At 45.2% G+C, this 27,265-nt stretch overlaps 1 protein-coding gene across 4 annotated transcripts in view; it reads right to left on the bottom strand.

Moving 5' to 3' along the window:
• Positions 1-331: 331 nt before the first annotated feature.
• LAMA3 (laminin subunit alpha 3) overlaps positions 332-27,265 on the bottom strand; it is a 260,515-nt gene continuing 233,581 nt past the window's right edge. For all 4 annotated transcript variants that reach the window (XM_024984437.2, XM_059881027.1, XM_059881028.1 and 1 more), the window contains 11 exons: positions 24,864-25,003; positions 23,305-23,436; positions 21,469-21,622; positions 14,858-15,027; positions 10,301-10,484; positions 8,546-8,686; positions 5,492-5,651; positions 5,262-5,392; positions 3,117-3,210; positions 1,593-1,712; positions 332-821 (listed from right to left, as the gene is read on the bottom strand). In XM_024984437.2, coding sequence (XP_024840205.1) covers positions 676-821; positions 1,593-1,712; positions 3,117-3,210; positions 5,262-5,392; positions 5,492-5,651; positions 8,546-8,686; positions 10,301-10,484; positions 14,858-15,027; positions 21,469-21,622; positions 23,305-23,436; positions 24,864-25,003 — 1,572 coding nt within the window. In that variant the 3' untranslated portion in view covers positions 332-675. The remainder of the gene's footprint in view (positions 822-1,592; positions 1,713-3,116; positions 3,211-5,261; positions 5,393-5,491; positions 5,652-8,545; positions 8,687-10,300; positions 10,485-14,857; positions 15,028-21,468; positions 21,623-23,304; positions 23,437-24,863; positions 25,004-27,265) is intronic.

The raw sequence follows: 27,265 nt of genomic DNA on the forward strand, positions 1-27,265 counted from the left end.
TGGGAAGTCACGTGGAATTACAGGTTCATTAATTCGGTTTGTTACCATTTTGTGAGTATTGTGCCAGACTGCATATTCCTTCTAAGAAGTAATTACTTCTCCTATGTGACTGTAGACCCAACACTGAGCACACACAGTCCCTCACTAGCATGTGTTTGATGATTATTTGTAGAAAACTGTGTTGTATGTTGCACACTGAACAGGTGCTGAAGAATTAATACAATTAATAATGACCATAAAGCCAATGGTTTTATGTTAATAAAACATCATAATTTAAAGAGCACACTGCATTTATTCAACCCCAGAAATTATAACATCTTGACGCATGTAAAAATGTTTGTAGTTTTGAAGTGCTTTGAAAGACATTTATTTTTTTTAACAAGTGGAAAATAATGTTCTTTAAAAGACACTGAACTTTTAGTGGAAAATGGTATTACCAGAAGCATGTAACAATTTGTTGATCCTCTTTAAGAAATGGGATTTTGACTTAAAATATATACGCAGCACTGAATGCCAAAATGATGGGTACGCGTGGTTGGAATTAAAAGTGAGGTCTGCTTAAATGCATTCGGATGGTGTCTGAAGTTAAGAACGACCTTGAGAGGGGAGAGGGAGGGGTGTTGGGTCATTAGTGCTTCTGGAGATGAACTTCCTTGCTGGGTGAGGGGGTCTGAGTCAGTGGTCAGGACAGCCATTCAGACTGACAGTCCCCTGAACTTCTGCGGCTCCAGTGACAGGGACAGGAATGTGGTTGACTTGAATGTTCCTCAGGCAGCCAAAAAAGGATGTCCACACGGGAAGCTTCGGGGTTTTCAGATTCCCTGAAAGCAAAAGGAGGTGCATTTGATGGATCATTCTTACTTAGTGGAGCAAATGCTTTCTTAGTGGGGTGAGAGACAATCTTAGCGCAAAAGGTACCCCAGGTCTCAGGCCACCCCATCATCTCCTGCCTTAAGTGGGCACCCAAAACACACCCTGTTGTGATAAATCAACCACAAGGCTACTCTTCACATCCTTCAAAGGAGAGTCCACAGCCAAATCAACAGACAGCGACTCCGAGTTCTAGTGCTTTTTCATGGGCCGTGGAAGCCTATAAAATTAACAACCAGACCATCTGGAAGGACATAAAACAATGAAGACTGACGAGGCTCTTTCCAGGCAAACTTCCAGTCTTGAACTTGACTCCATCTCAACCTGCCCGATTCCCCTATTCTGGCTCCACAAGGCTTAATAACTCACCATAACTAAGCGCCTGGAGGGGGAGAGACCAGTTTCTGAGGTCTTGTCTGATTCTTTGTGATACCAGGCTCCTAGGTTCATATGGCCTCTTAAGAGAGGTTGATAAATACATCATCAGCTTGGGACATTAGGGAGCCACAGCCATGGGGCCTGGGCTGCTGGGAAATGGTCCGTTGCTGGCAATCGGGTTTCCCCACAAGCCGGAGAAAGGGCTTCACTGTCTACACAGTCCAGCAGATGGGTGCCCTGCTGATGAGCCGTGGGCGGTGGGGGCGTCGCGTTTGTTGGGTTAAGACGGACATGTTAAGCGTTGACAAGGGACATGGTGTAGGAGAAGTCAGCACGGGAGTTACCTGGCACGCCTCCAATGTATAGACGCTCCAGCGGGCGGGCCGGCGGGAAGGGGTGTCGTCCGGCCGTGTAGCTGTCCTCTGCGTCCAGTTTCAGGTGAAGGATGTGCTGTTTTATGGTGACTGGAGGGAAAGGAGGCGGTCAGATCTATCACCCGAGGAGAGCCCTGCCCACTGTGTAATGTCTACACCTGCACGTCAACGCTGGCTTCTTTCTAAGTCATTCCTGTCAGACCTGAGGGATTGCTGCTTGAGGAAATTCCATTGACCTTAACACAAATTCAACTAATTTCTCACCACCAGGTGCTGTTTAGGTGTTTCCACATATATGACAGAACTTACTCCTTACAATGAATCCATGAGTAAAATTATCATTCGTTTCCCAGATAAAAGACTATCCCCCTCAGCCACTGAGGAGCTTGACAAGTTGTTATAAACGGAACAAGCTGGGATTTAAGCCCCAGTTTCCTGTGCTCCAGAGGCCAATGCTTGGTTCCCATGATGGTTCTTTCCAAGAAGACACGGACTGACTTCTGAAAACTGACTCCAAAGACAGTGGCTTTTGACCCTCTAAATAAAACTCCTCCCACATTAAAAACCTTAACCAACTGCGATGGAGTTAGCTTTTAGCCAAGAAAGTGTTAGTCGCTCAGTCGTGTCCCACTCTTTGCAACTCTATGGACTGTAGCCCACCAAGCTCCTCTGTCCATGGGACTCGCCAGGCGAGAACACTGAAATAGGGATCTTCCCAACTCAGAGATCGAACCCGGGTCTCCTGCATTGCAGGCAGATTCTTTACCATCTGAGCCGCCAAGGAAGCCCCTGGTATTCTAGCCAATACATTTTAATATATCACCAAACGTATATGTGCAAGTTATTCATAAAATACCAGATTCAATTTGAGAGGCTGTGCCTGTTCTCTGTCAAGTGGTTTATCTAAATCTTCAGCATTAATATTAAATGGTTGTTGAAAAAATAAACCAACAATGAACTTTAACAATAGTAAGAGCAAACATTTACTGAGCACTTAGTTTATACGGGATACTGCTAAGCACTTTATATGCGTTATAATTTTCACAACCCTGGCAGGTGTATCACTATTTTTATCTCCATTGTGTTGATGAGAAAATTGAAGATAAAGAGAAATTAAGTAGCTTGCCCAAGGTCTTATAGGTAAGGGCTGAAACTGAGATCTGAACTTGGTTACTTCTGACTTTAGAGCCAAAATCTAAGTCACAATGTCATCCTACCTTGAAAAAAAAGCACAGCTTATCAGTTTGCTAGGCTTAAAAACAAAGAAACAAACAAAAAAACCCTCAAAGTGTTACGGAGAACTGGAGCCAAGCATTATGCAAATATGTCTGGGGCTGAGTGAGAAGGGACAGGTTCTCAGAATGTTCGCCTGGTGGGCTGACCCTGGTCAAATGCTAATGGATGGATGAACCGAGACCACGGTGGGACATTCCAGGTCTGGATGGGAAGGGAGACTGTTTCAGCCTGTGAACAACAGGCTTCTGAACATCATACCTGCCACCGAGTGCCACTGTCCATCACACAGAGCCTGCTTGGGTGTCACCGATGTCAAGACCTCACCTGCCTCACTGCCCACAGAGGCCGTGACCTGGAACACACATGCATTTCCTATTTCCTTCGGAAAGGCAGGTGGAGCCCATGTTCTGCCAAGTCCCTTCCCAGCCCTTGCACCCTGACCTCCCAGGAGCCCTTGAAATATGGGTGCCCCCACCCGTACCAGGTGGTCACATGGGGGCCAAGGCTACATAAGCATCTCTCTGCAGCATCCCTTTCAGGCATGTGAGCTGCAAATCCAGGGCCTGGCCTGAACCCGATGCCAAAGGCAAGGAGCCTTTCCTCTGACCCTCAACCCTGATCCCATCAGATCAACTCAAAAGTTACTGATTAGCCTCCAAGACCTGCCTGAGTTATTAGCATGTGATAGTAGGATTGTTTAGGAGGACATGCGAAATTTGGAAGGCAAAAATGCTGGCTGAGGCCTACACGCTGCTGAAAAGGCCAGCCAATTATGTAATTCAGTGAACATAGGCCTTCAGGAGGGTTCTCATCCGAGGAATTCAGCAGGCTAACCAACAGAGTCTGCTCTGGGCACATGCCAGGGTCAGGCACTCAACGTGCTATAGTGCAGAATCCCGCATTCCCACTCTGGGCCAGGACCCTCCATGGGCTGAATCAAGGTCAAGGAAATGAGAGGACTGAAATAAGTATGTGGATAAATAATTTACATTTAATTTGCAGGTTCTCAGACAGTGCAGCCTCTTCTTGGGCAATTTTCAAGCTAAACAGTGTCACAGCTGTTAGGAAGGTTACGGGGTCTGGATTTTGTTTCAGGGGGACGGATGTTTTCCTATCCAGAAGCTCTCAGTGGAGGCATTTCCCAACCCCTCCCATGAAACGCGAGGCTTGTCTGCACCACTGTTAAGCACAGCTGCTCGTTCCTCTGGCCCACGAGAGGACTGCTCACACTTCACGCTGCAGCTTAATAAAAAAAGCATCCCAGAGTTTGGGCTACTATATTTTATCCTGAGAGTTTTCCCTCATGTTTAATAAACTGGAAGGATAGAGGTACAAGAAAATGGCATTGTTATCAATCTTTGCCTTAAGGTCTTAATTGAGAGAAGCTTCCTGGAAGAATTTGGTTTTAAAGAGATTTTTTTGAAAAGGTAAGAGATGGACTTCCCTGGTGGTCCAGTGACTAAGATTTCATGCTCCCAGTGCTGGGGGCCTGGGTCCGATCCCACATGCCACAACTAAGACTCAGCGCAACCAAATAAATAAATAAATACGTTTTAAAAAGGTAAGAGGTAAATGTGGGGGTTAAAAATAAGATATGGAGTAGGCCTGTGAGTGATGGGAAGGATGGAGCAGCAGCATGCACTGAAGAAGGAATCCAGGAAAAGCTGAAGGAAGGCGGAATGCAAACCCGGTGATCAGCCTGACTGCAGGGAAAGGCCGGTGTGCCGTGTAGACAGGGTCAGGGGAAACTGACCCAGAGGACACAGGGCCACGGGCCTGGGTGTAACGCAGTGTAGACAGCTGGTGAGAAAATCCATCTCGTGAATTCTGGTCCTGCCCTTATGAATAAAAGGAGAGACGTGACAAGGGTGAAGCGGAGGTGAGAAAAATGAAACTGTTTGCATACAGCAGCTTCTCTTCTGTTGGACAAAAGCCCTCAGATATAATAAGCATTATTCTCCACGTTTTAATTAGTTTTTCCCTTTTTTTGCCACGCCACACAGTATGTGGGATCTTAGGTCCTTGAGGGACTGAAACTGCACCCCCTGCATCGGAAGCTCAGAGTCTTCACCACTGGACTGCCAGGGAAGTCCTATTCTCTTTTTAAAGATAAAGAGAGTGAGTCTGAAAGAGGTTAAGTAAGGTCCCTAGGGCCATTTAACTAAGTGGTGGAGCTGAAATTCAGCCCAGTCTGTTTGCATCTGCCCAACTTTAAAGATAAAGAACAGAAAACATGACAACCAAATTACTTGCTAAACCAAAAGAGTAGCCCTGAAGTTATGTCTCTTAAACACGAGATCGGGTTCCATTCTACCATAACTTCACCTGCCTTGGTCTCCAGGAACAGAACGTGGTTCTTATACAGATTCACACCCGCTCCCATGTCATCAGAGGACCACGTACCTTTCCTCCTTCCATATAAACACATAAGTGCTGCCCGGGTTGACTTCCAATGTGAATGAGAATTCCAGTGAGGCTTCTCGGACGAATGCTGAAAACAAGCTTAAATTCTGGCCCCAGTGACACAGAGTTAGCTTTCAAAAGAAAATTAAGGAAACAGGTAACACATCATAATTCAAGAAAAAGGATAATCAAGGCTATGAAGATTGAAATGCTTCCAAACTGCTCCTTACCTAGGATGATATGACCTCCTTCTTGGGAGAAATAAATGCCTTTCTCCAAAGAGCTACCCAAGCACGGAGACACCCCAAAACTTGCAGAAGGGGTTTCCAGGGGTTTCAGATCCAACTGAAAGTTCCTCAGGCAGCCCACAAAGCTGTTCTGGGGGAGGCTCTACAATCAAGCAGAAGAGAAAGCAAACTGCATGACCCACAGCTCCCAGAAATGCACAGGTTGTTCAAAAAAGCAGGAAGGAGGGGGATCCATCCATCCTGCTTCCAAGAGTCAGGTGGGCCTGACCGGTCCATTCTGGCTCCCTCCATGGTGCCAGAAAACATGGATACCACGTGTCTCGTGGGTGGTCAAAGTTTGAAGGTATTGCTAAATCAAGGGGTGTGTGTGCAGAGAGCAGGGGCGGTGGAGATGGCTTCCTGGTGTGGAATCAAGAATAGAGGGGGTGTATTTGCAGCAATGTGGATGGCTGCTGCTGCTGCTAAGTCGCTTCAGTCGTGTCCGACTCTGTGCGACCCCATAGACGGCAGCCCACCAGGCTTCCTGTCCCTGGGATTCTCCAGGCAAGAACACTGGAGTGAGTTGCCATTTCCTTCTCCAATGCTTGAAAGTGAAAAGTGAAAGTGAAGTCGCTCAGTCGTGTCCGACTCTTGGCGACCCCATGGACTGCAGCCTACCAGGCTCCTCCATCCATGGGATTTTCTTGGCAAGAGTACTGGAGTGGGGTGCCATTGCCTTCTCTGGTGGATAGACCTAGAGATTGTCATATTGAGTGAAGTAAGTCAGACAGAGAAGGAGAAAAACCATATGACATCCCTTATATGTGGAATCTAAAGAGAAATGATACAAATGAACTTACTTACAAAACAGAAAGAGACTCACAGACTTAAGAGAACTTAGGGTTGCTAGGAGGAAGGGATAGATAGGGACTTTGGGATGAGCATGTACACACTGCTATATTTCAAATGGATAACCAACAAGGAGCTACTGTATAGCACATAGAACTATGTCTAATGTCTTATGGCAGCCTGGATAGGAGGGGAATTTAGGGGAGAATGGCTACATGTATATGTATGGCTGAGTCCCTATCCTGTTCACCTGAAACTATCACAACATTATTAATTGGCTATACACCAATATAAAATAAAAAGCTTGAGAAAAAAGAATAGAGGGTACCCCAGGCCACCATCAGAGCTGCAACAAGGGGGAATTTCCACCTTGCAGTTCACAGATCTCCACATCTCTTTGCAGGTACAAAATACTTTAGAGTTTCATGAGCCTGTGTGATAGCTTAAGGCAGGGCAGCTGACTGAAAAAAGAGGCCAAAACATTCCCAAAATAATAAAGTGTAAAAAAGCTCCTACATTGTTGGGCCCGGTGCACCATCAATGATTCACAAATGCTGGAGGGGTTAAGATCAGACACAGGGGATGGGATCAAAGGGCCTGCGTGGAGCCCCACGGCTGCCCAGAGTGGGCCTGGAACAAGGGCTCCTCACTTGGGGCCTGGGGATGAGCTTCTGGGGTTCTCTGATCCCTTAAATTATATATCAGAAGTCCAGTGCATTTTCCCGGGGAGAGGAGCTATAACTTCCATCAAGCTCTCCAAAAAGTTAATAAATTGCTGAATAAAATCCCTCAGCACTCTTGTGGAGTAAATGCCTTTAGGACTCTGACATCCTACAAGACAGATGCAAGACACAATCATTTTAAGGGAATCCCATGGCATTCTAGAGGCATGCGGTGTTGGCGTCAACAACAGAGTACTGATTGGGCCTCCAGTGAAATTTCTAATTTCTTCAGATTTGCTGTCATGAACAATGATGAGCCTGTATCTGACATGATGCTCAGAGCCTCCAGGACAGGCCGTAACCTAACTTGGAATCCCCAAAGACTCTGTGTGTCTTGAGGTAGCCACTGGGGGACTGGATGTTGCCTGCCCTTTGAAAGGATGTGGAGGAGGGCGATCCAGTGGTTTCCCTCCTCGGGGTGAAGGAAGGCTGCAAACAGGACCTTGCATGCAAAGGATGTTGTAAGTGGGGTGCGACTGGTTGTCTCCGACTTTAGGATGTCGACTGTGATTTATCCAAGTCAAGAGAGCATCCAAATTGTGCCCCTGAATTGCTACCCTGTCCTGTGATTTCTCTGAGAAACAGGTACAGAGGCTGCAGAAAAACAAGCAATGAGTAACCTCCTTAGCAATTAACATGTTATCCATTATACATGTGTTACATTATATATGTATAGATTATACAGTATACAGTATATATGTAGAGGCTACATGTTATACATTATAACGTAGTAGATAATACATAAATTACGTTACATATTACTTGTGATACATATATAGCAGTTACTATATACAAAGAATAAAACAGTACTTTGACTGGCTGGGGCTTTGGCCCAAACCCCAGTGTAAAACTCAAGTGGGCCAGGATGAGCCCTGTGGAGACATCACAGGTAAGGCCAGGTCAGCCTGACTGTCTAGAACCCACTCCGGCAGAAGTGCCCTGTTTTAATTAAGTCAATTTCCAGCCCAGAATGGAGTTTGATCCCTTCCCTCACACCAGAATGGGCACCCTCACACCAGAAGGGGTGCCCGTGGAGAGGGAAGGGGCAGGAGGGGCTGAGCGTCTGGTAGTGCATTTGCCAGAAGACAGTCCCTGGGCGGAACTGTTGACAGGCCCATGTTCACTTCGTGAGTGAAAAGGGCAAATCTGGGAGAAGAGTGATGGGTGGATTCGGCCACCCCAAGTAACCAGGGCCGTGAGCACTCTGGCTTCGTGGAGGAGATGAGGGAAGGGGTACCCACAGAGCTTAGCCCTGTGGCCACAGAGGCACATGCCCCTCCTTCTGGGGACAGACAGACTGGTGACTTTTCCCTCAGCCCAAATTTTCCCCAAGATTGGTTCTTGGAATAATTTTATCTTATAACATGTTAAATAACATTAAAACACAGATTCGGTTTTTAAAATAATTTAAAGTATTTTGATACACCTGAATAAAACTTAGAAGGTGACATGTTCTCATCTATGGCTCCGAAGCATCCCTATTTACCTTTGGCTTCCCTGATGGAGCCGATCCCAGGTAAACTGGTGCTCTGAGGCTGATGGTGGAATTTCCAGGCAGATGTCCCTCCCGGGTCCTCAGACCATCCACAACCAAGCGCCCCTTGCCTCCATCTTGCCCAAATGTCACCTTAAGGATAAAGAAAATAAGTTAACTGTATTCTTACCTTCAACAGCTGGCATTGTAGTTTATTAGTGGTCACAGGAATTAAAAAAAAAAAAGTTTCTGTCCCTTCAAGTAGCTTTGAAAAAAATCAAGAGATTTTTTTCCCTAGTGTTTTTCATCATCCTTATTTTGTAAGATTATGTTAGGTATTAACCAGAGTGAGCTTAAAACATGAACTAAAAAAAGACTCTCATAAGTGAACAAAAATAAATAGCTGGCCTGGAAACTTAGACAAAAGACAAATAACTGGAGTCAAAGGATCATAAATAAATACACATCCATGCAACGCAGGGGAAGGAAGAGTTTGTGCAGAGCTGAGACAGGGAAAGCCACACGCTCCTCTGAGCAGGGGCCCTGGAGAAGAGACCGAGGGCTACTTCTTGTCTAACAAGAGGAGCAAATGTTTTCAACTCTGCTAAAAGTCAGGATCCCTGGACTCTGGTGTGGACTCTGCCACCTCATGGCTACCAGACTATTCACTAACGGCTCCCCAGTGTAAATGCCCAGCTGTGACTGCTGGCCTCCAGCGTCTTCTGACACCTGGGCGTGGATGTCTTACAGGCAACTGGATCGAAGGATATTCACAACAGAACCATTCTTCCCCAGCCACACCCACCTTCCCCACATCTTCTCCATCTCATCTCCACTACTGACCCCAGTGCTGGTCCAAAATCACAGGACTCTGGGCTCTGCCTTCAGACACATCCACTCTCTCCCCCTCCGCCCTGGTCTCTTGAACCAAAGGCAACAGCATCCATCTGGTTTTCTACTTTTGCTCCTTTTTAAATGCTTCAGTTAAAGAGGGTTTTGAAAAGATAAAGCTGATCATGTAATGCTTTTTTTTTTTTTTTTAAGCTTCAGATACTCAGAATAAAATCCCAAATCCTCACCTAATCCAGTGCTTAAATGACCTGGGCCTGCCTCATCCTGCATCCCTGGTGGCTCAGATGGTAAAGAATCTGCTTGTAATGCAAGAGACCTGGGTTCGATCCCTGACTTGGAAGATCCCCAGGAGAGGGGAATGGCAACCTACTTCAGTATTCTTGCCATGGAGAATTCCATGGACAGAGGAGCCTGGTGGGCTACAGTGTATAGGGTCACAAAGAGTCAGACATGACTGAAGCAATTTAGCATGCATGCACACACTTGCCTTAAACTGCATTTCTTTAACCCCAGGATGCCTTTAGGCAAGAGCTGAGATGCTGAGGATGTGGGCCCTTATACCTGTGCTCTAGAGAAAGCATTCCAGACTCAGAGAAGGCTCTGGAGACCTGGAAATTGTCTTGAAGGAGAAAAATGGTCCAGGGGGGATCAAGCAAGGAGCAGTCCACAGAACTGTGAGGCGGGGAGGATGTGAAGAAGCAGAGAGGAAAGCCCGTCTTGGCATCTAGGATGACATCCATGCATGGCACGTGCAGGAGTCTCTGGGCTGAGATGCTGGGTGCTCGGTGCCTCTAACCACACGCGCTCTCCCAGTGCTCGTGCCCTCCTGCCTGGAAGAATGCTGAGACTTCCGTCTTCAGCTACTGGCAGTGAACTTGGCCCCGGGGGAGGATCTAAGGCAGCCCCAGAGCTCACCGTGTGCCACTTCCCGTCATTGCACTTCTCTTTGCTTTTGAGTTTCAGTTTTTTCCCTTCTGCCCCCAGGGCAAAGACCAGCCGTCCTTTTGAAAGATAAAGAGCCATAAAGGAGCTCCTAGTCCCCGTATAAAACACGAGCCCTCTGGACGCTGTTGTCAGCACATCCACGGCAAACTGTGACCTGCAGGGGAAAGACAGCAAAAGGCAAAGAAGGAAAACAAGAGGTTTGTCGTGTTTCTCCAAATCTCTAAAGTCAGGAGAGAGGGTGAGGAGCAGCCCCCCACTACTCCATAATTTAAGTGAATAAACTAAGGCATGTAATTGATTAAACAACCTGTTTCTCTGGGAGTTTTTAAAAGCTTGTTTTTCAGCAGTTAAAAGTTTTGTTGTATAATTTCCTTATTGTGTTGGGGAATAAGAGGAAGTTTTATGACAACCTCAGCTAGCGATGTAAGTCCCAGTGAATGGCAAGGAAGAAGATGACCTACTTTAAAAAAAAAATCTGCATTTTAGAAAATTATGGTAAAATATACATAACATAAAGCTTAGCATCTTAACCATTTTTAAGAATACAGCTCAGAAGTGGTAAGTACCTTCACTGTTGTGCAGCAAATCTCCAGAACTCTTTTCATCTTGTAAAACTGAAACTCCCTACACATTAAACAACAGCTCTGTATTCCCTCCTCCCCGCAGTGCGTAGCAACCACCATTCTGCTTTCTGTCTCTAAAAATCTGACTGTTCTAGGTGTTTCATAGAAACAGAATCATACAATATTTGTCTTTTTGCAACTGTCTTATTTCACTGAGCAGCCTCAATCTTTAAACCCAATGAATATGCTTTCTATTTCATATACATGCAGGGAAAAGAAAGTTGCGAGGAAAAGTCAGGGAAAAACTTGAACAACAAGGATTCGAGTTAAGCATTTTCTTTCTGTAAGATATACTTAACACAGATGCACAGAAGTCCAGATCCACCTTCTCTTGCCCACCCTTATGTTTCTCAGACCTTAATACCTCACCTTTGATGGAACAGGAATTGAGCAAGCATCATGCAGTAAAAGCAGAGAGTTAAAGTTAATATTCCTTTGCATGATGGTTGCACATAGGCACATGTGGCTAAGCAAGCTTTACTTTCTATGCAAACTCACATCCATTCATCCATTTACTTATTCATTCAACAAATACTTAATGAGTGGGTCATATGTACAAGGCACCATGATGAGCTCTGAGAATGAAAGAATGGATGTTTCATTCTTGGACTGGTTTGTGGTGTGTAGATGCCCTGGTTGAGGTTTACTCGCTAAGTCATGTCCAGTGGACTGTAGCCTGCCAGGTTCCTCTGTCCATGGGATTTTCCAGGCAAGAATACTGGAGCGGGTTGCCATGCCCTCCTCCAGGGGATTTTCCTGACTCAGGGATGGAACCCGCATCTGTCTCCTGCATTGGCAGGCAGCTTCTTTACCTCCACCACCACCTGGGAAGCCCTAAGAAACAGTTACTGAATTGAATTAAATGGAAAATGTGGAGGCAGAATCAGGAAGTAGAAGAAATACTGACACTATTACATCTCTTTGCTTTTTAATACTGTGGGGCTGAGCAAACCTGGAGATGCACTTTCATTCTTCAGATTTGCAAGTTTCCTTGAGGGTAGAGTTCCTCAAAATGAAATAGAAATCTATATTTGTGAGATTAAACTGACCAGATGGTGACACTGCTCAGCATGTCTCTTCGTGTAGCTGCGTCTTAGTGCGGAGGTTTGGAGAACGAGGGTTAGCCAATTTGAGGAGGATATTAGAACTTGCTACAGAATTAAAGTACTTTACATATGTGTGCTTTGTTATTGGACTTGACATTTGCTTTCCAGCATTATTTCTTAAAGCAATTTTCTTTCAGAAAAGACTAACTGACTAACACCCCAAAAAGACATCAGTAGCTTCAAATCCTGGCATATTGTACTGCAGCTATGAGTCTTTATTGCTGAGGATTGGAAGGTAAGGCAGAGAGCAAAGAAGCATTTTTTTTACATTCACCCAGAGGTTAAAATGGTGGTGAAAGGGGAAGTCGCTCAGTCATGTCTGACTCTTTGCAATCAGTCCATGGAATTCTCCAGGCCAGAATACTGGAGTGGGTAGCCTTTCCTTTCTCTAGGGGATCCTCCCAACCCAGGTATCAAACCCATGTCTCCCGCATTGCAGGTGGATTCTTTACCAGCTGAGCCACTACGGAAGCCCAAGAATACTGGCGTGGGTAGCCTCCCCCTTCTCCAGCGGATCTTCCAGACCCAGGAATTGAACCAGTGTCTCCTGCATTACAGGCGGATTCTTTACCAACTGAGCTACCAGGGAAGTCCCTAAAATGGTGGTACAGGGTTTTAAAGCAGAGACCAAACTTGCTAGAATAGAAATCAGGATAAGAATGACAGAATAGTCCAAATCTTGCAAGATCCTGAAAATACACTCTGATTGCTACAGTATTGGGGACTAAAATAATTTTAAAATTCTATGTACTAAGGATTACTTTTTCCCACTTTCCCTTTAAGAATATTACTTTTTCCATTTATTGTATATAATTCAGTGTTGGATGGGAAGATGCCTGGGTTCAATCATCAGAGGAAGCCAGATAGGTCGCAGTGAATGTGCTGAGAAAGGATGCAGGAGAGAAGGGGCCATGGAGGGAGGGGGGAAGGCAAAGCTCTCGGAACAACCTCAGAGCTGGGGAAGCGGGGAGGGAGGCTGAAGGGTGGGGAAAGGGCAGTGCATGCAGCATCCCAGGGAGACTGCTGCCATCATGGTCAGCGTGACTGAAAGAGCAGCGCTGGGGAGCGGGGTCGGCCCAGGAGGGGCAGACAGCTGAGAAGGTCACCACCTCTGCTGTCTGCCTGTCTCCCACTGATACAGCTTTGCCAAATCAGGGATCTCCATAATGTCCACGAGTCTACTGGAGTCTGAGCTGGGGGCTGAGGGTCACCTTCAGAGCTTGGCCTCTCCCCTTTTGGCTTTCACACACTCAGCCCCTCCCCTTCTGGCTTTCACACCTCCCTGAGAATCACACACTTGCTCACTGAGCCCTCCGAGGGCCAGCTCATTCCAACCTATGACCTCTCCTCCCTCCAAGCAAGACATTACCAACCCTATTTGACTGATGAGAAAACTGAGATTTGAAGAATTTGTGGAAACATGTGAGGCAGGTGTAATTATGCCACGTTTAAACGTGGTATAATTAGACAAGCTGAACAGCAGAGTATGGTGGCCTTGGAGTTGCCCCTCAGAGCTCTGTTCAGGAGACCCCACTGCTGGGGCACCGCCATCTGGCAGCACCCAGCTGGCCCTCTTTCAGAACCGCAGTGGCACCCAGTGACTCCCAGCCACACATCAAGCTCAGCAGAAAAGAGCCAAGCCATTCTGCCAACACTGGTGATGATCTTTGCTTGCGATGCCCACCCGCCAGCCTGACTTCCTCGGAGCTTCCCTGCTGTCTGAGGCTCTTCCCACCTCTGTCTGCCTTCCCCTCTCCTTTCACAGTACCCCAGCCATGTCTTAGCTGAAGGCTCTCCCCACCAGCTCCTGCTCCCTCCTTTTATCTTCCAGAGGAACAGCCATTCTCTTGCACATCTAATCTCATCTTGATATCTGCACCCCCAGGACCTGAACTGGCTTGTGGCATGAGGTCACACAGTGAGCCAGTGGCTGAGCGAGTGGATGGAAAGCCAAGATGGGAAAGCCAGGTCTTTTTGACTTTCGGGCAATTCTGCCTCATAGATAAGTCACCAAAGAATTCTGGGCACCGTTTTATTTATGTCTCCTTCAAATTATATGAAAATGACAAGCCTCGCCTTTCTTTTTTTCCTGACACAATTAATATCTCTGCTCTTTCCCTCCTCCCCCAAAGTGATGCAACTTGTTAGCACAAAACGTCCCAATGTATTCTCTAAAGATGATGTTATCTGGCACCAAGTCTTCCTGAAAGAATGATTTTTCTCTGACTGTAGAATGCAGGAGAAGAAAGGTGATGTATCACAGAAATAAATAGCAGCTTTGGAAAGACATATCGGTCTTATTTTTAGCACACTGTCAGTTCTAAACCAGAGCTGAACTGATTGTTTCAGGGTCTGAGCAGCACCTGTCACGTGTGCCTCTGGCCACATGGAGGAAGGCTGCTCCAGTGGCTGGGCTCTGTGTACTGGGCAGGCCAGGACCTCTTTTCATAAACAAGGTTGTTCCCCACTTCACTGGACTTCCCACGTGGCTCAGCAGTAAAGAATCCTCCTGCCAAGCAGGAGACACAGGTTTGATCCCTGTGTCAGGAAGATCCCTTGGAGGAGGGCATGGCAACCCACTTCACTACTCTTGCCTGGGGAACCCCAAGGACAGAGGAGCCTGGCGGGCTACCGTCCATGGTTTCACAAAGAGCTGGACATGATTAAGTGACTAAACAACAACCAGCCCCTTCCTCAGTGGCAAGTGCCTGGCATCATGGCAGTTAGCCTGCCCTAGTGTAGAATCCTACATAGAGTCAGAGTCTGAGTTGGCGTGGGGCAAAAACATGAAATAATACCTGGATTTCAGCAACTCCTGGGGAAGCATGAATAGCAAGTGGCTCGTGGGACTGTCCCCAAACCGGAGGGCTCTGTGGCTGGTCTGGACGCCTGGAAGTGGTGGGCAAGACTGAGCTTCTCTCCATGCCTTTGAGCTCCTCGGGGAGATGGCTGGCGCATCCTGCAATGGCTGTGTGGGAGAGAAACCAAAAATCAGGACAGCTAATTATCTGGGGGAAGGGTGGAGAACGCCTGTCTAGCTAAGTGCCTTGCTCAGTTTTGACTTTTGATTCTAAGAGCTGAATTCAATAAGAATGAATTCATTCTGGGGAGGGTGCATGTTGCTCCCATCTTACACAGGTCTGTGGTACATGGTACCAGCAGGTATCCAGAGCACCTCCCTTTCCTGGGGGCTTGCTTCCCTGGTGGCTAAGATAGTAAAAAATCTGCCTGCACTGCGGAAGACCTGGGTTTGATCCCTGGGTTAGGAAGATGTCCTGGAGAAGAAAATGGCTATCCACTCCAGTATTCTTGCCTGGAGAATCCCATGGACAGAAGAGCCTGGCTGGCTACAGTCCATGGGGTCACAAAGAGTCAGACATGACTGAGCAACTAACATTCCTCTTCCTGGAGCTTCAGAAGACCCACAGTGGTTCTTAAGAGAAGAACCACAGTAGTTCTTGAGAGAGGTAGCATTCAACCATTTTTATCAAGAAAAACAAAAAAAAACCTTACATCAAGCTCATCTGATCGGGCTCCCATGAGTGGTTCTGAGTTCACCTCCCCCAGTCTCCTTTCTCCTCCAAACTACCCCTGCTCACCTGTTCATTGAGCCTCCCAAGTCCGTAGAGGGCACAAGTGAAGAGCACACATGACTATGAAGAGCACATTCTCTGGGGCTCGACAGCCCCAATTGTTAACTCCAACTCTACTTCCTGGGTGCTCTCGGGCAGTCTTTTTAACCTAAGACTCAATTTCCTGACCTGTAAGGTTGGCATTTTATTCTGCTCTTTAGTGGTATGGTGAGAACTGAGACATGAGAGAACACATGTGCAAAGTGTCTGTACCTGTGAGTCTCACCAAACCCTGCTGCCTCCCAGGTTTGGGCTTCTCTTTGTGGAGCAACAACATTCACTCATCTAAATTCAACCCAAACTCCTGACCCGGTCTGGCTATCCCCTCCTCCCAAAAGAACACCCCCAGCCCCTGATCTCAGTAGCAGGAAAAGTGCCTGCAGACCATTCATGTCCCTCTCAAGATCTGACAGAATGTGGTCCACTGGAGAAGGGAATGGCAAACCACTTCAGTATTCTTGCCTTGAGAACCCCATGAACAGTATGAAAAGGCAAAATGATAGGATACTGAAAGAGGAACTCCCAGGGCCAGTAGGTGCCCCATATGCTACTGGAGATCAGTGGAGAAATAACTCCAGAAAGAATGAAGGGATGGAGCCAAAGTAAAAACAATACCCAGCTGTGGATGTGACTGGTGATAGAAGCAAGGTCCGATGCTGTAAAGAGCAATATTGCATAGGAACCTGGAATGTCAGGTCCATGAATCAAGGCAAATTGGAAGTGGTCAAACAAGAGATGGCAAGAGTGAATGTTGACATTCTAGGAATCAGCGAACTAAAATGGACTGGAATGGGTGAATTTAACTCAGATGACCATTTTATCTACTACTGTGGACAGGAATCCCTCAGAAGAAATGGAGTAGCCATCATGGTCAATAAAAGAGTCCATAATGCAGTACTTGGATGGAATCTCAAAAACAACAAAATGATCTCTGTTCGTTTCCAAGGCAAACCATTCAATATTACAGTAATCCAAGTCTATGCCCCAACCAGTAATGCTGAAGAAGCTGAAGTTGAACAGTTCTATGAAGACCTACAAGACCTTTTAGAACTAACACCCAAAAAAGATGTCCTTTTCATTATAGGGGACTGGAATGCAAAAGTAGGAAGTCAAGAAACACCTGGAGTAACAGGCAAATTTGGCCTTGGAATACGGAATGAAGCAGGGCAAAGACTAATAGAGTTTTGCCAAGAAAATGCACTGGTCATAGCAAACACCCTCTTCCAACAACACAAGAGAAGACTCTATACATGGACATCACCAGATGGTCAACACCGAAATCAGATTGATTATATTCTTGCAGCCAAAGATGGAGAAGCTCTATACAGTCAGCAAAAACAAGACCGGAAGCTGACTGTGGCTCAGATCATGAAATTCTTATTACCAAATTCAGACTTAAATTGAAGAAAGTAGGGAAAACCACTAGACCATTCAGGTATGACCTAAATCAACTCCCTTATGATTATACAGTGGAAGTGAGAAATAGATTTAAGGGCCTAGATCTGATAGATAGAGTGCTGGATGAACTATGGACAGAGGTTCATGACATTGTACAGGAGACAGGGATCAAGACCATTCCCATGGAAAAGAAATGCAAAAAAGCAAAATGGCTGTCTGGGGAGGCCTTACAAATAGCTGTGAAAAGAAGAGAAGCAAAAAGCAAAGGAGAAAAGGAAAGATATAAGCATCTGAATGCAGAGTTCCAAAGAATAGCAAGAAGAGATAAGAAAGCCTTCCTCAGTGATCAGTGCAAAGAAATAGAGGAAAACAACAGAATGAGAAAGACTAGAGATCTCTTCAAGAAAATTAGAGATACCAAGGGAACATTTCATGCAAAGATGGGCTCGATAAAGGACAGAAATGGTATGGACCTAACAGAAGCAGAAGATATTAAGAAGAGGTGGCAAGAATACACAGAAAAACTGTACAAAAAAGATCTTCATGACCCAGATAATCACGATGGTGTGATCACTCATCTAGAGTCAGACATCCTGGAATGTGAAGTCAAGTGGGCCTTAGAAAGCATCACTATGAACAAAGCTAGTGGAGGTGATGGAATTCCAGCTGAGCTATTTCAAATCCTGAAAGATGATGCTGTGAAAGTGCTGCACTCAATATGCCAGCAAATTTGGAAAACTCAGCAGTGGCCACAGGACTGGAAAAGGTCAGTTTTCATTCCAATCCCAAAGAAAGGCAATGCCAAAGAATGCTCAAACTACCGCACAATTGCACTCATCTCACATGCTAGTAAAGTAACGCTCAAAATTCTCCAAGCCAGGCTTCAGCAATACGTGAACCGTGAACTTCCAGATGTTCAAGCTGGTTTTAGAAAAGGCAGAGGAACCAGAGATCAAATTGCCAACATCCGCTGGATCATGGAAAAAGCAAGAGAGTTCCAGAAAAACATCTATTTCTGCTTTATTGACTATGCCAAAGCCTTTGACTGTGTGGATCACAATAAACTGTGGAAAATTCTGAAACAGATGGGAATACCAGACCACCTAACCTGCCTCTTGAGAAATCTGTATGCAGGTCAGGAAGCAACAGTTAGAACTGGACATGGAACAACAGACTGGTTCCAAATAGGAAAAGGAATATGTCAAGGCTGTATACTGTCACCCTGCTTATTTAACTTATATGCAGAGTACATCATGAGAAACGCTGGACTGGAAGAAACACAAGCTGGAATCAAGATTGCTGGGAGAAATCTCAATAACCTCAGATATGCAGATGACACCACCCTTATGGCAGAAAGTGAAGAGGAACTAAAAAGCGTCTTGATGAAAGTGAAAGTGGAGAGGGAAAAAGTTGGCTTAAAGCTCAACATGCAGAAAATGAAGATCATGGCATCTTGTCCCATCACTTCATGGGAAATAGATGGGGAAACAGTGGAAACAGTGTCAGACTTTATTTTCCTGGGCTCCAAAATCACTGCAGATGGTGACTGCAGCCATGAAATTAAAAGACGCTTACTCCTTGGAAGGAAAGTTATGACCAACCTAGATAGCATATTCAAAAGCAGAGACATTACTTTGCCAACAAAGGTCTGTCTAGTCAAGGCTATGGTTTTTCCTGTGGTCATGTATAGATGTGAGAGTTGGACTGTGAAGAAGGCTGAGCGCCGAAGAATTGATGCTTTTGAACTGTGGTGTTGGAGAAGACTCTTGAGAGTCCCTTGGACTGCAAGGAGATCCAACCAGTCCATTCTAAAGGAGATCAGCCCTGGGATTTCTTTGGAAGGAATGATGCTAAAGCTGAAAATCCAGTACTTTGGCCACCTCATGCGAAGAGTTGACTCATTGAAAAAGACTCTGATGCTGGGAGGGATTGGGGGCAGGAGGAGAAGGGGACGACAGAGAATGAGATGGTTGGATGGCATCACTGACTCGATGGATGTGAGTCTGAGTGAACTCCAGGAGTTCGTGATGGACAGGGAGGTCTGGCGTGCTGCGATTCATGGGGTCGCAAAGAGTCGGACACGACTGAGCAACTGAACTGAACTGAATGATAATAGTAATAGCTAATATTTATTGCATGCCTACCATGTGCCACATGTTTTATGTCTATTACCTCACTGAACCCTCACAACACCATGAGATAATACTATTACCTATCTACATTTACAAGGCTTCCCCGATGGCTCAGTGGATAAAGCATCTGCCTGCCATGCAGGAGACCTGGGTTCAATTCCTGGGTCAGGAAGATCCCCTGGAGAAGGGAATGGCAACTCACTCCAGTATTCTTGCCTGGAGAATTCCATGAACAGAGGAGCCTGGTCGGCTACAGTCCCTGGGTCAGAAAGAGTTGGACATGACTGAACAACTAAGTACTCACTCACTATCCTCATTGATGCTGCAGGAAGCAGACCCACAGAAAGGTTAATTATTCAAGAACACTCACATAGTAACTGAGAAAACCTGATGCAAACCCAGGAAGGCTGTCCCCAAAGTCCAGTATTTAACCACAAAGCCTGGTGGCCTTCTCTCTGTTATTGGGCTTTTGGAGGCAGAGTTAATTTCATATTCTGTCTAATCTGAGGGCTTGCATGGAACAGGGAACATTACATCCAGTGTATTCACTGGGTCTCGCACATCAATCGCACCATGCTGCTCTTCTGCTGATGCCCCCAGAGACACCTGCCAGTCTCCCATCAGCTTTCCACCCGCTTGAGGCACCTGTCACTCAATATGCCACCAACTCCATTCATTCTCCTTCCACCTAAAGGCTTGTCCGTATCCTCTCTACACGACTGACTTTTCCGTCCACCCAGTAACCCACACTAGTTGCCTCAGAATTATATTAACTCCTGCCTCTCCTCTGCCACCCACCTTCAATTATTATATGGTCTGATACATTCCATCCTCTGAATAGCTCTGAGTCCATATTCATCTCCACCAGGACTGTGCTAATTTAGCTTCTCAGTAACTCTCAGCCTTACAGAGAAAAAAATGACTCTTATGACTTCATTCCTGATGGGGGTGTTCTAAAGATGATCTCTTCCTAAGAGTTAATGACAACACTTTGGGATTTATGAAATATATTTCTTCTTAAATACCATTGAATGTTTCTCTTTATGTACTATCTCTTCAACTCCCCCAAATCATCGTGCAGCGGGAGAATTACTGACAGACAAGCAGCATGTGGTTGACATGAAGTGAAAAGTGAGTTGAATGGAAGGGCATTGTTCTCGAGAAGGCCCCGGCTTTGGGGTCAGGCTGTCTGAGTTTAAATTCCAATGCCACTTTCCATCTGTGGGAGCCTGCGCAAACTGCTCACCTTTCTAGGCTACTGCATCCTTTTTTCTGAGATGTGGCTGATAATAGTACTTCTCCCACATGGTTATGTGAGGGTTTAGTAAGAAAATCCACTTAAAGAGCTCAGTGTAACACCTGGCAGGAGGTGCTCAACGTTATCCATTAATCATATTAACTGTAACCTCGGGTATGAGGAGGTCACACTGTTGACCTCAGGCAGAGCTGGGAGTTCAAGTTCTAACCCTGTGTTCAGTTTATGATGACACTTCCACTCCTCCAAAGCAGGAATTTCATTTCCTTTCAGTCTCTCTTAGTTCCAAACATTAGAATCACCCAGGAGCTTTATAAACTCCTGTCACTTGGACCTAACTCAAGAGCATCTGACTTAATTGGGTAGGACCCAATCCATGCACTGGGATTTTAAACACTCCCCAGTGTCCCTAATGTGCCATCAAGGTCAAGTCACACTGGTCATGGCAAGGCCTGGGTACATGTGTGTATCCTGTTATAGGAGGCAAGACAGAGAAGTGTCTGTGGGTAGGAAAAGGCTCATCAGCTGTAGACACTGAGAAACTGAAGTCAAGGTCCCATTTGTTCTTAGTTCAGTCAGTAAGTCCTGCCCAGCTCTTTGTGACCCTGTGACTATAGCCCTCCAGGCTCCTCTGTCCAGGCAAGAATACTGCAGTGGGTTGCCACTTCTTCTCCAGGGGATCTTCCCGAGACAGGGACTGAACCGCATTGGCAGGTGGATTCTTTACCACTGAGCCACCAGGGAAGCCCCTCTATTTGTTTCCAGGGCTGCAAAACTTGCCAAGCGTTCAAGATTCAAAAGAGGAGCTAAAAAGAAAACTGCTTTGACATTTTGGTGAAATCCAACTATGGATGACCCATTAGTCCCACTTACTGGAGGCCCTGGCTACCATGGGAGAAGGTGATCTACGCTCCTCCCCAGCATCTCCAGTGAGGGAGATTCTCTTCTGAGAATCAAGAAGCAAACCCCAATGCAAGGTTCTTGACACTCACCTGGTGGATACTGAAAGTCTTGGCTTTGTAAAACCTTGTGGACCCTTTAAGCAACATTAGAAAAGGTGGTTCGTTTAAACTGCAGAATCCCAGGGACACATCTCTCTTGGAAGATTTACTGGCCAGATCCAAGACTTCGGGACTCTCTGATGATCTGGAATGACAGCGGAAACAAACTCTGACACATCCAGGAAGACACATTGGCAGGGAGAATTCGTTTCAAACATACAGGCTAAACTGCCCTGATTTCAGGCTAAATGCTCATCTATTTCCACCTAGTACAGGGTGTGTGTGTCCGCGCATGTTAAGTCGCTTCAGCCATGTCTGACTCTTTGCAACCCTATGGACTGTAGCTCGCCAGGTTTCTCTGTCCATGGGGATTCTCCAGGGAAGAATACTGGAGTGAGTTGCCATGCCCTCTTCCAGGGCATCTTACAGACTCAGGGATCGAACCTGAGTCTTTTATGTCTCCTGCATTGGCAGGTGGGCACTTTATCACTAGTGCCACCTGGGAATTATTAACGCATATATGTGGAACCTAGAAAAATGGTACTGATGAAGCTACTTGTAGGGCAGGAATAGAGACGCAGAAGTAGAGAATAGATGTGTGGCCCCAAGGTGGGGGAAAGGGGAAGGAGGGATGAACTGGAGGAGTAGCAGGGACACATATACACTACCATGTATAAAACAGATAGCTGGTGGGGAGCCACGGTGCAGCACAGGGAGCGCAGCCCGGGGCTCTGTGATGACCCGGGAGGGGCAGGAGAGGGGGTGGCTGGGAGGGAGGCTTGAGAGGGACGGGCTATATGTATATTTATAGCTGATTCACGTAACTGTACAGCAGAAACGAACACAAAATTGTGAAACAACTATCCTCCAATTAAAAATAAATTTTAAAAAACATATAAAAAAAGAAATATGAAAAACAAAATAGGCAGAGAGGACAAACACAGATACCAGATGACCTAGAATGACAATGAATAACAGGAAACCACCCGAAGTGACTTCGAGAAAAGGTTTATCTCACTGCATTTCTGTAGACAAATCTCATGGGTAAATTTACTTTATCTTATGACTGTCGCCAAGCCCTGACTGCAGCTCATAAGCCTACAGGGGTGCCTAAGGCTCATGAACAGGGCAGGGCCCTCCCTCTGCTCAGGGGAAGAGTTTTGCTCTCATCTAAAAAGGGACATAATCTGAAAGTTAATTTTAATTAAATCTTTTCCAAGGTCATGTTCCAAAGCTGCTGCTGCAAAGGGAGGCTGGGCCCTAGAGCTTTTGGTTAGTTTGCTTTTAATGTGTGCATCACGCCAAAGATGTGAGCGTTGGACCATAAAGAAAGCTGACACCTAAGAACTGATGTTTTTGAACTGTGGTGCTGGAGAAGACTCTTGAGAGTCACTTGGACAGCAAAGAGATCAAACCAGTCAATCCTACAGGAAATCAACCCTAAATATTCATTGGAAGGACTGATGCTGAAGCTGGAGCTCCAATACTTTGGCCATCTGATTCGAAGAACCAATTCACTGGAAAAGACCCTGATGGTGGGAAAGATTGAGGGCAGGAGGAAAAGCGGGTAACAGAGGATGAGATGGTTGGATGGCATCACCAACTCAACAGACATGAGTTTGAGCAAACTCTGGGAGATAGTGAAGGACAGGGAAGCCTGGCGTGCTGCAGTCCATGGGGTCACAAAGAGTCAGACATGACTGAGCGACTGAACAACAACAAATCGTGCCAAAGAAGGTGTTTGGAAAGTCTGCAGATGAGAGCAGCGTGAAGCATGGTGACAGGTTCTCTGTGTCGGCAGGCCCCTCTCAGCAGCTGCACACACACCTCTGGATGAAGACATTGCTGATGCAGCCCTCGAAATGACTCCCGCCCAGACGCAGGGACTGCGGGAAACCTGAAAGGCCTCGAAGCCTTTGGTTATTCTTCAGAGGCTGGTCATCAATGAGGAGCCAGAGTCTGGAAAAAAAAACCAAACAGGAGTGAGAACAGCTGGTGAAAACGATCCTCTCCAGGTGGGCAACTGACTGTCTTTGATTCAGACCCAAAGTCTTTTACCTGAAAGAACTCAATAAACCATTTTGAAAGCACATTTGCAGTTTTTTTCCATATATTTCTTTTTGCACACGGCATTTTTATTAAAGTACTCTACAGGCATAGCTCGTTTTATTGGACTTCATTTTAAAAATATGCTTCACAGATAGTGTGGTTTTTGAAAAATTGAAAGTTTGTAGCAACTTGCCTGGAGCAAGTCTACTGGCACCGTTTTTCCAATAGCATTTGCTCACTCCGTGTCTCGGAGTCTCACTTTGGTAGTTTTCACAAGATTTCAAACGCTTCCCAGCAAAACAATTACAAATCCCTGAAGGCTCAGATGGTGGTTAGCATTTTTAGTGATAAAGTACTTTTTATGTAAGGTATGTACATCATTTTTTTTTTTTAGACACCTATTGCACACTTAATAGATATAGTATAAGGTAAGTATGGAGAAGGCGATGGCACCCCACTCCAGTACTTTTGCCTGGAAAATCCCATGGACAGAGGAGCCTGGTAGGCTGCAGTCCATGGGGTCGCTAGAGCTGGACACGACTGAGCGACTTCACTTTCACTTTTCACTTTCATGCATTGGAGAAGGAAATGGCAAGCCACTCCAGTGTTCTTGCCTGGAGAATCCCAGGGACGGGGGAGCCTGGTGGGCTGCCATCTATGGGGCCGCACAGAGTCAGACACAACTGAAGCGACTTAGCAACTTAGCAGCAAGGTAAGTATAACTTTTGTATTCACTGGGAATCAAAAATGTTATGTGATTCTTTTTATTGTGTCATTAGCTTTACTGCAGAGGTGTGGAACTGAACCCACAGCACTCCCAGGTGTACCTGTATATATACAGAAAGTACAGGTCATAAGTGCCCAGTTCAACGCATCTTTGAAATGTGAAAACGCCAACACTGCCAGCTCCCCAGGCACCCTGCCTGGGCTCCCTTTCCAGTTCTCCCTCTCCAAGAGTAACCAGCATCCTGAATTCTGATGAAATAGTTTAGTTTTGCCTGCGAATTTTATATACATGAAATCAGGTATATAATGATTTCGCGTGTGACCTCTGTTGCTCAGCCTTACACGCAAGGGTCACCCATGTGCTGTGCACAGCTGTAGAGCTTTCATTCTCATCCGCCCATTTTGAATGCACCCCAATTTATTTATCCATCCAACTGCTGATTCTCAATCAATGAGAAAATTGATACAGTACCAAAAAGGTGGTCAAGATTTACTAGTAAAATACTGTCCACATCGAGGACAAACATGTCTCAGAAAAGATACTAGAAAATTCCATTAAACTAAATAAAATAAAATTCTTAGTGCTCTGGCAGAAGAGCCATTCCACTCACCCAGAGTTGTCGCTTATTACAGACACATAGTGCAGCAAACCATCCATGTACGTCTGTGGAGATGTGAAAATCGGGCTGCTGCTGTCCCTGGTGCTCAGTTCAATGTGACCGTCTTCCAGGGTGACCTGCAGACTGCTTGCCTGCAATCATCAGAGAACAACGTACCCATCAGTGCCATCCACCTGCACTTAATATGAATGTATCAAAACTGAATGTGTGAGCAAAACTATGTACAAAACAGGATGTTTCAAACCCAGTGTTTTGACTTTGCTATTTTGATCTAAAGGTTGTTTTTGAATATTTGGACTCTGTTTATGAATATAAAAATCTTATGCAAATTATTTCAACATTGATGAATATGTCAAAAGCATTTTATGGATCTACATTCGTTAACCAGCTTAATGTCTCCATCAATTATACAAAAGATACACCATTTCTAAATTTTTCTATTTTCGCTTTCACTCTGCTGAAGTTATTTTCATCAAGATCAATGTTATAGTGAATACATTTTTACAACAAAGACTTGATTCATCAATTTTCTTCATAGATGATTACAATGACAGCTTCCCTTCAGTCATGAATTTTTTATTTTTGGGTCCTAATTTCCAGGAGATTCAATTTTCCAATGTCAAACTCTGCAGATATAAATGTTGGCAAGATCATTTGATTCTTTCTATTAATTGCTAGTGTGTGGTTGAAAATAAATATTTAAAAAATACCAAAAAAAAATTGGTGTCATTTTTGGCATTGTCATTTTCATTTTGTTGATGTGTTTTTCCTACCAGGTACAATTTTTGTGGTTTTCAACCAGATGTGATTCTTCAGGGAGCTTTGAGCCTGAAACAATGTTTACAGAGTGTGGTGGTAGCCATTGTCAGTTTCACTTTATGTTGATGTTTTTCAATTGGCAATATTTATTATAACTGGATAAAAGAATGCTAACTGAAATGTATTTCTTAAGAAGTTGAATCCTTTAAGAAGTTGCAGGCAGTGTTCCTAGGATATTTGAAGGCTTCCTGCCTTGTCCAGGATTGACCTCATCTTTGCTAAGCCAAGTCTTCCGCCTCTTGTGGACTATATTGTACACTGTGTATTAAGTGTCCCCACTCCTGTGGAGGAAACTGGAGAGTGTGTCAAGAGTTGGGGCAAGGAACTTCCCTGGCGGTCCAATGGTTAAGAATCTGCCCTGCAATGCAAGGGATGAGGGTTTGATCCCCGGTTGGGGAATTAAGACCCCACATGCCACGGGACAGCTAAGCCTGCGTACTTCAACAAAGAGTCGCCCCCACGCCACAACTAAGAGCTGGTGCAGCCAGCCATAAATAAACTAATACTTTTTGAAAAAAGAGCTGGGTCAAAATATCCTGCTCTGATAGAAAAGCCACGTTCACAATCTAAATGTAGGCATGTGCTTTTTCAGGGGTATTTTTGTTTTGTTTTTTAAAAAAAGGATCTCAAAGCTATACTGTATAGCACAGGGAGCTCAGCTTGGTGCTCTGTAATGACCCCGAAGGGTGAGATGGGGGTGGGAGGGAGGCTAAAGAGGGAGGGGATATATGTATACACATGGCTGATTCACAATGTTTTGCAGCAGAAAGTAACACAACATTGTACTGCAATTATATTCCAGTAAAAAATAAAATAATCAATAGAACATGAATTAAAAAGAAAAGATGTCTAACAGCTGATTGAAAAAGACAGCAAGAGAGGAGAAGAGTTCCACTGCAACATAACCACAGAGGCAGCTAGTCCTTCCTTTCAGCAAATACTAGTTGTCTGTCGCGCTGGCAGCCCTGAAGAAACAAACCCAAGAAAGAGAGTGTCCTACTTCTCTTTCTATTTTAAAATCCCAGTTGTTCCACCGGCCAATTTAGGAGTATTAGCTGACTTTTACGCCTACATGACCACACTGGCTAAATACTCTTAGAGAATCATGGCTTGCTGTACAGGAACAAAGAGCAAAAGGCATTACTTTCTTCCATTCTCTGATGCAAATATTGTCCAACAAGCTGCTGCTGCCAAAAAAGGAATCTCAAGAGCTATCTTTTATGGAATCACAAACGAGTAATGGGTATACATTCTGATTTTTTTTCTTAGTTCTAAACACTTAAAGCTACATTATTACTTATAACAGTTCTACTTCACCTTCACTCAAAATATACCTGAAAAGAATGAAAACGGAGCCCACGAATACACATAAATCCCATTCTGTAAACTAGAATTTACTTTCTAAGCCTGATTTCTTTTAGGCCCTACCCCAGGATGGGCAACCACTTCCATGGTTGAAATCCACAAAACATCTACTGTGTGATGCTAGACAAAAATGCCCAACGGATTTACCTTCAAAACCCCTCTATTGTTTTTGACATCGAACCTTGAGTCAGGCTTAAATCTTGTTCAAC

This window comes from Bos taurus, chromosome 24, assembly GCF_002263795.3.
Source record: "Bos taurus isolate L1 Dominette 01449 registration number 42190680 breed Hereford chromosome 24, ARS-UCD2.0, whole genome shotgun sequence".
NCBI lineage: Eukaryota > Metazoa > Chordata > Mammalia > Artiodactyla > Bovidae > Bos > Bos taurus.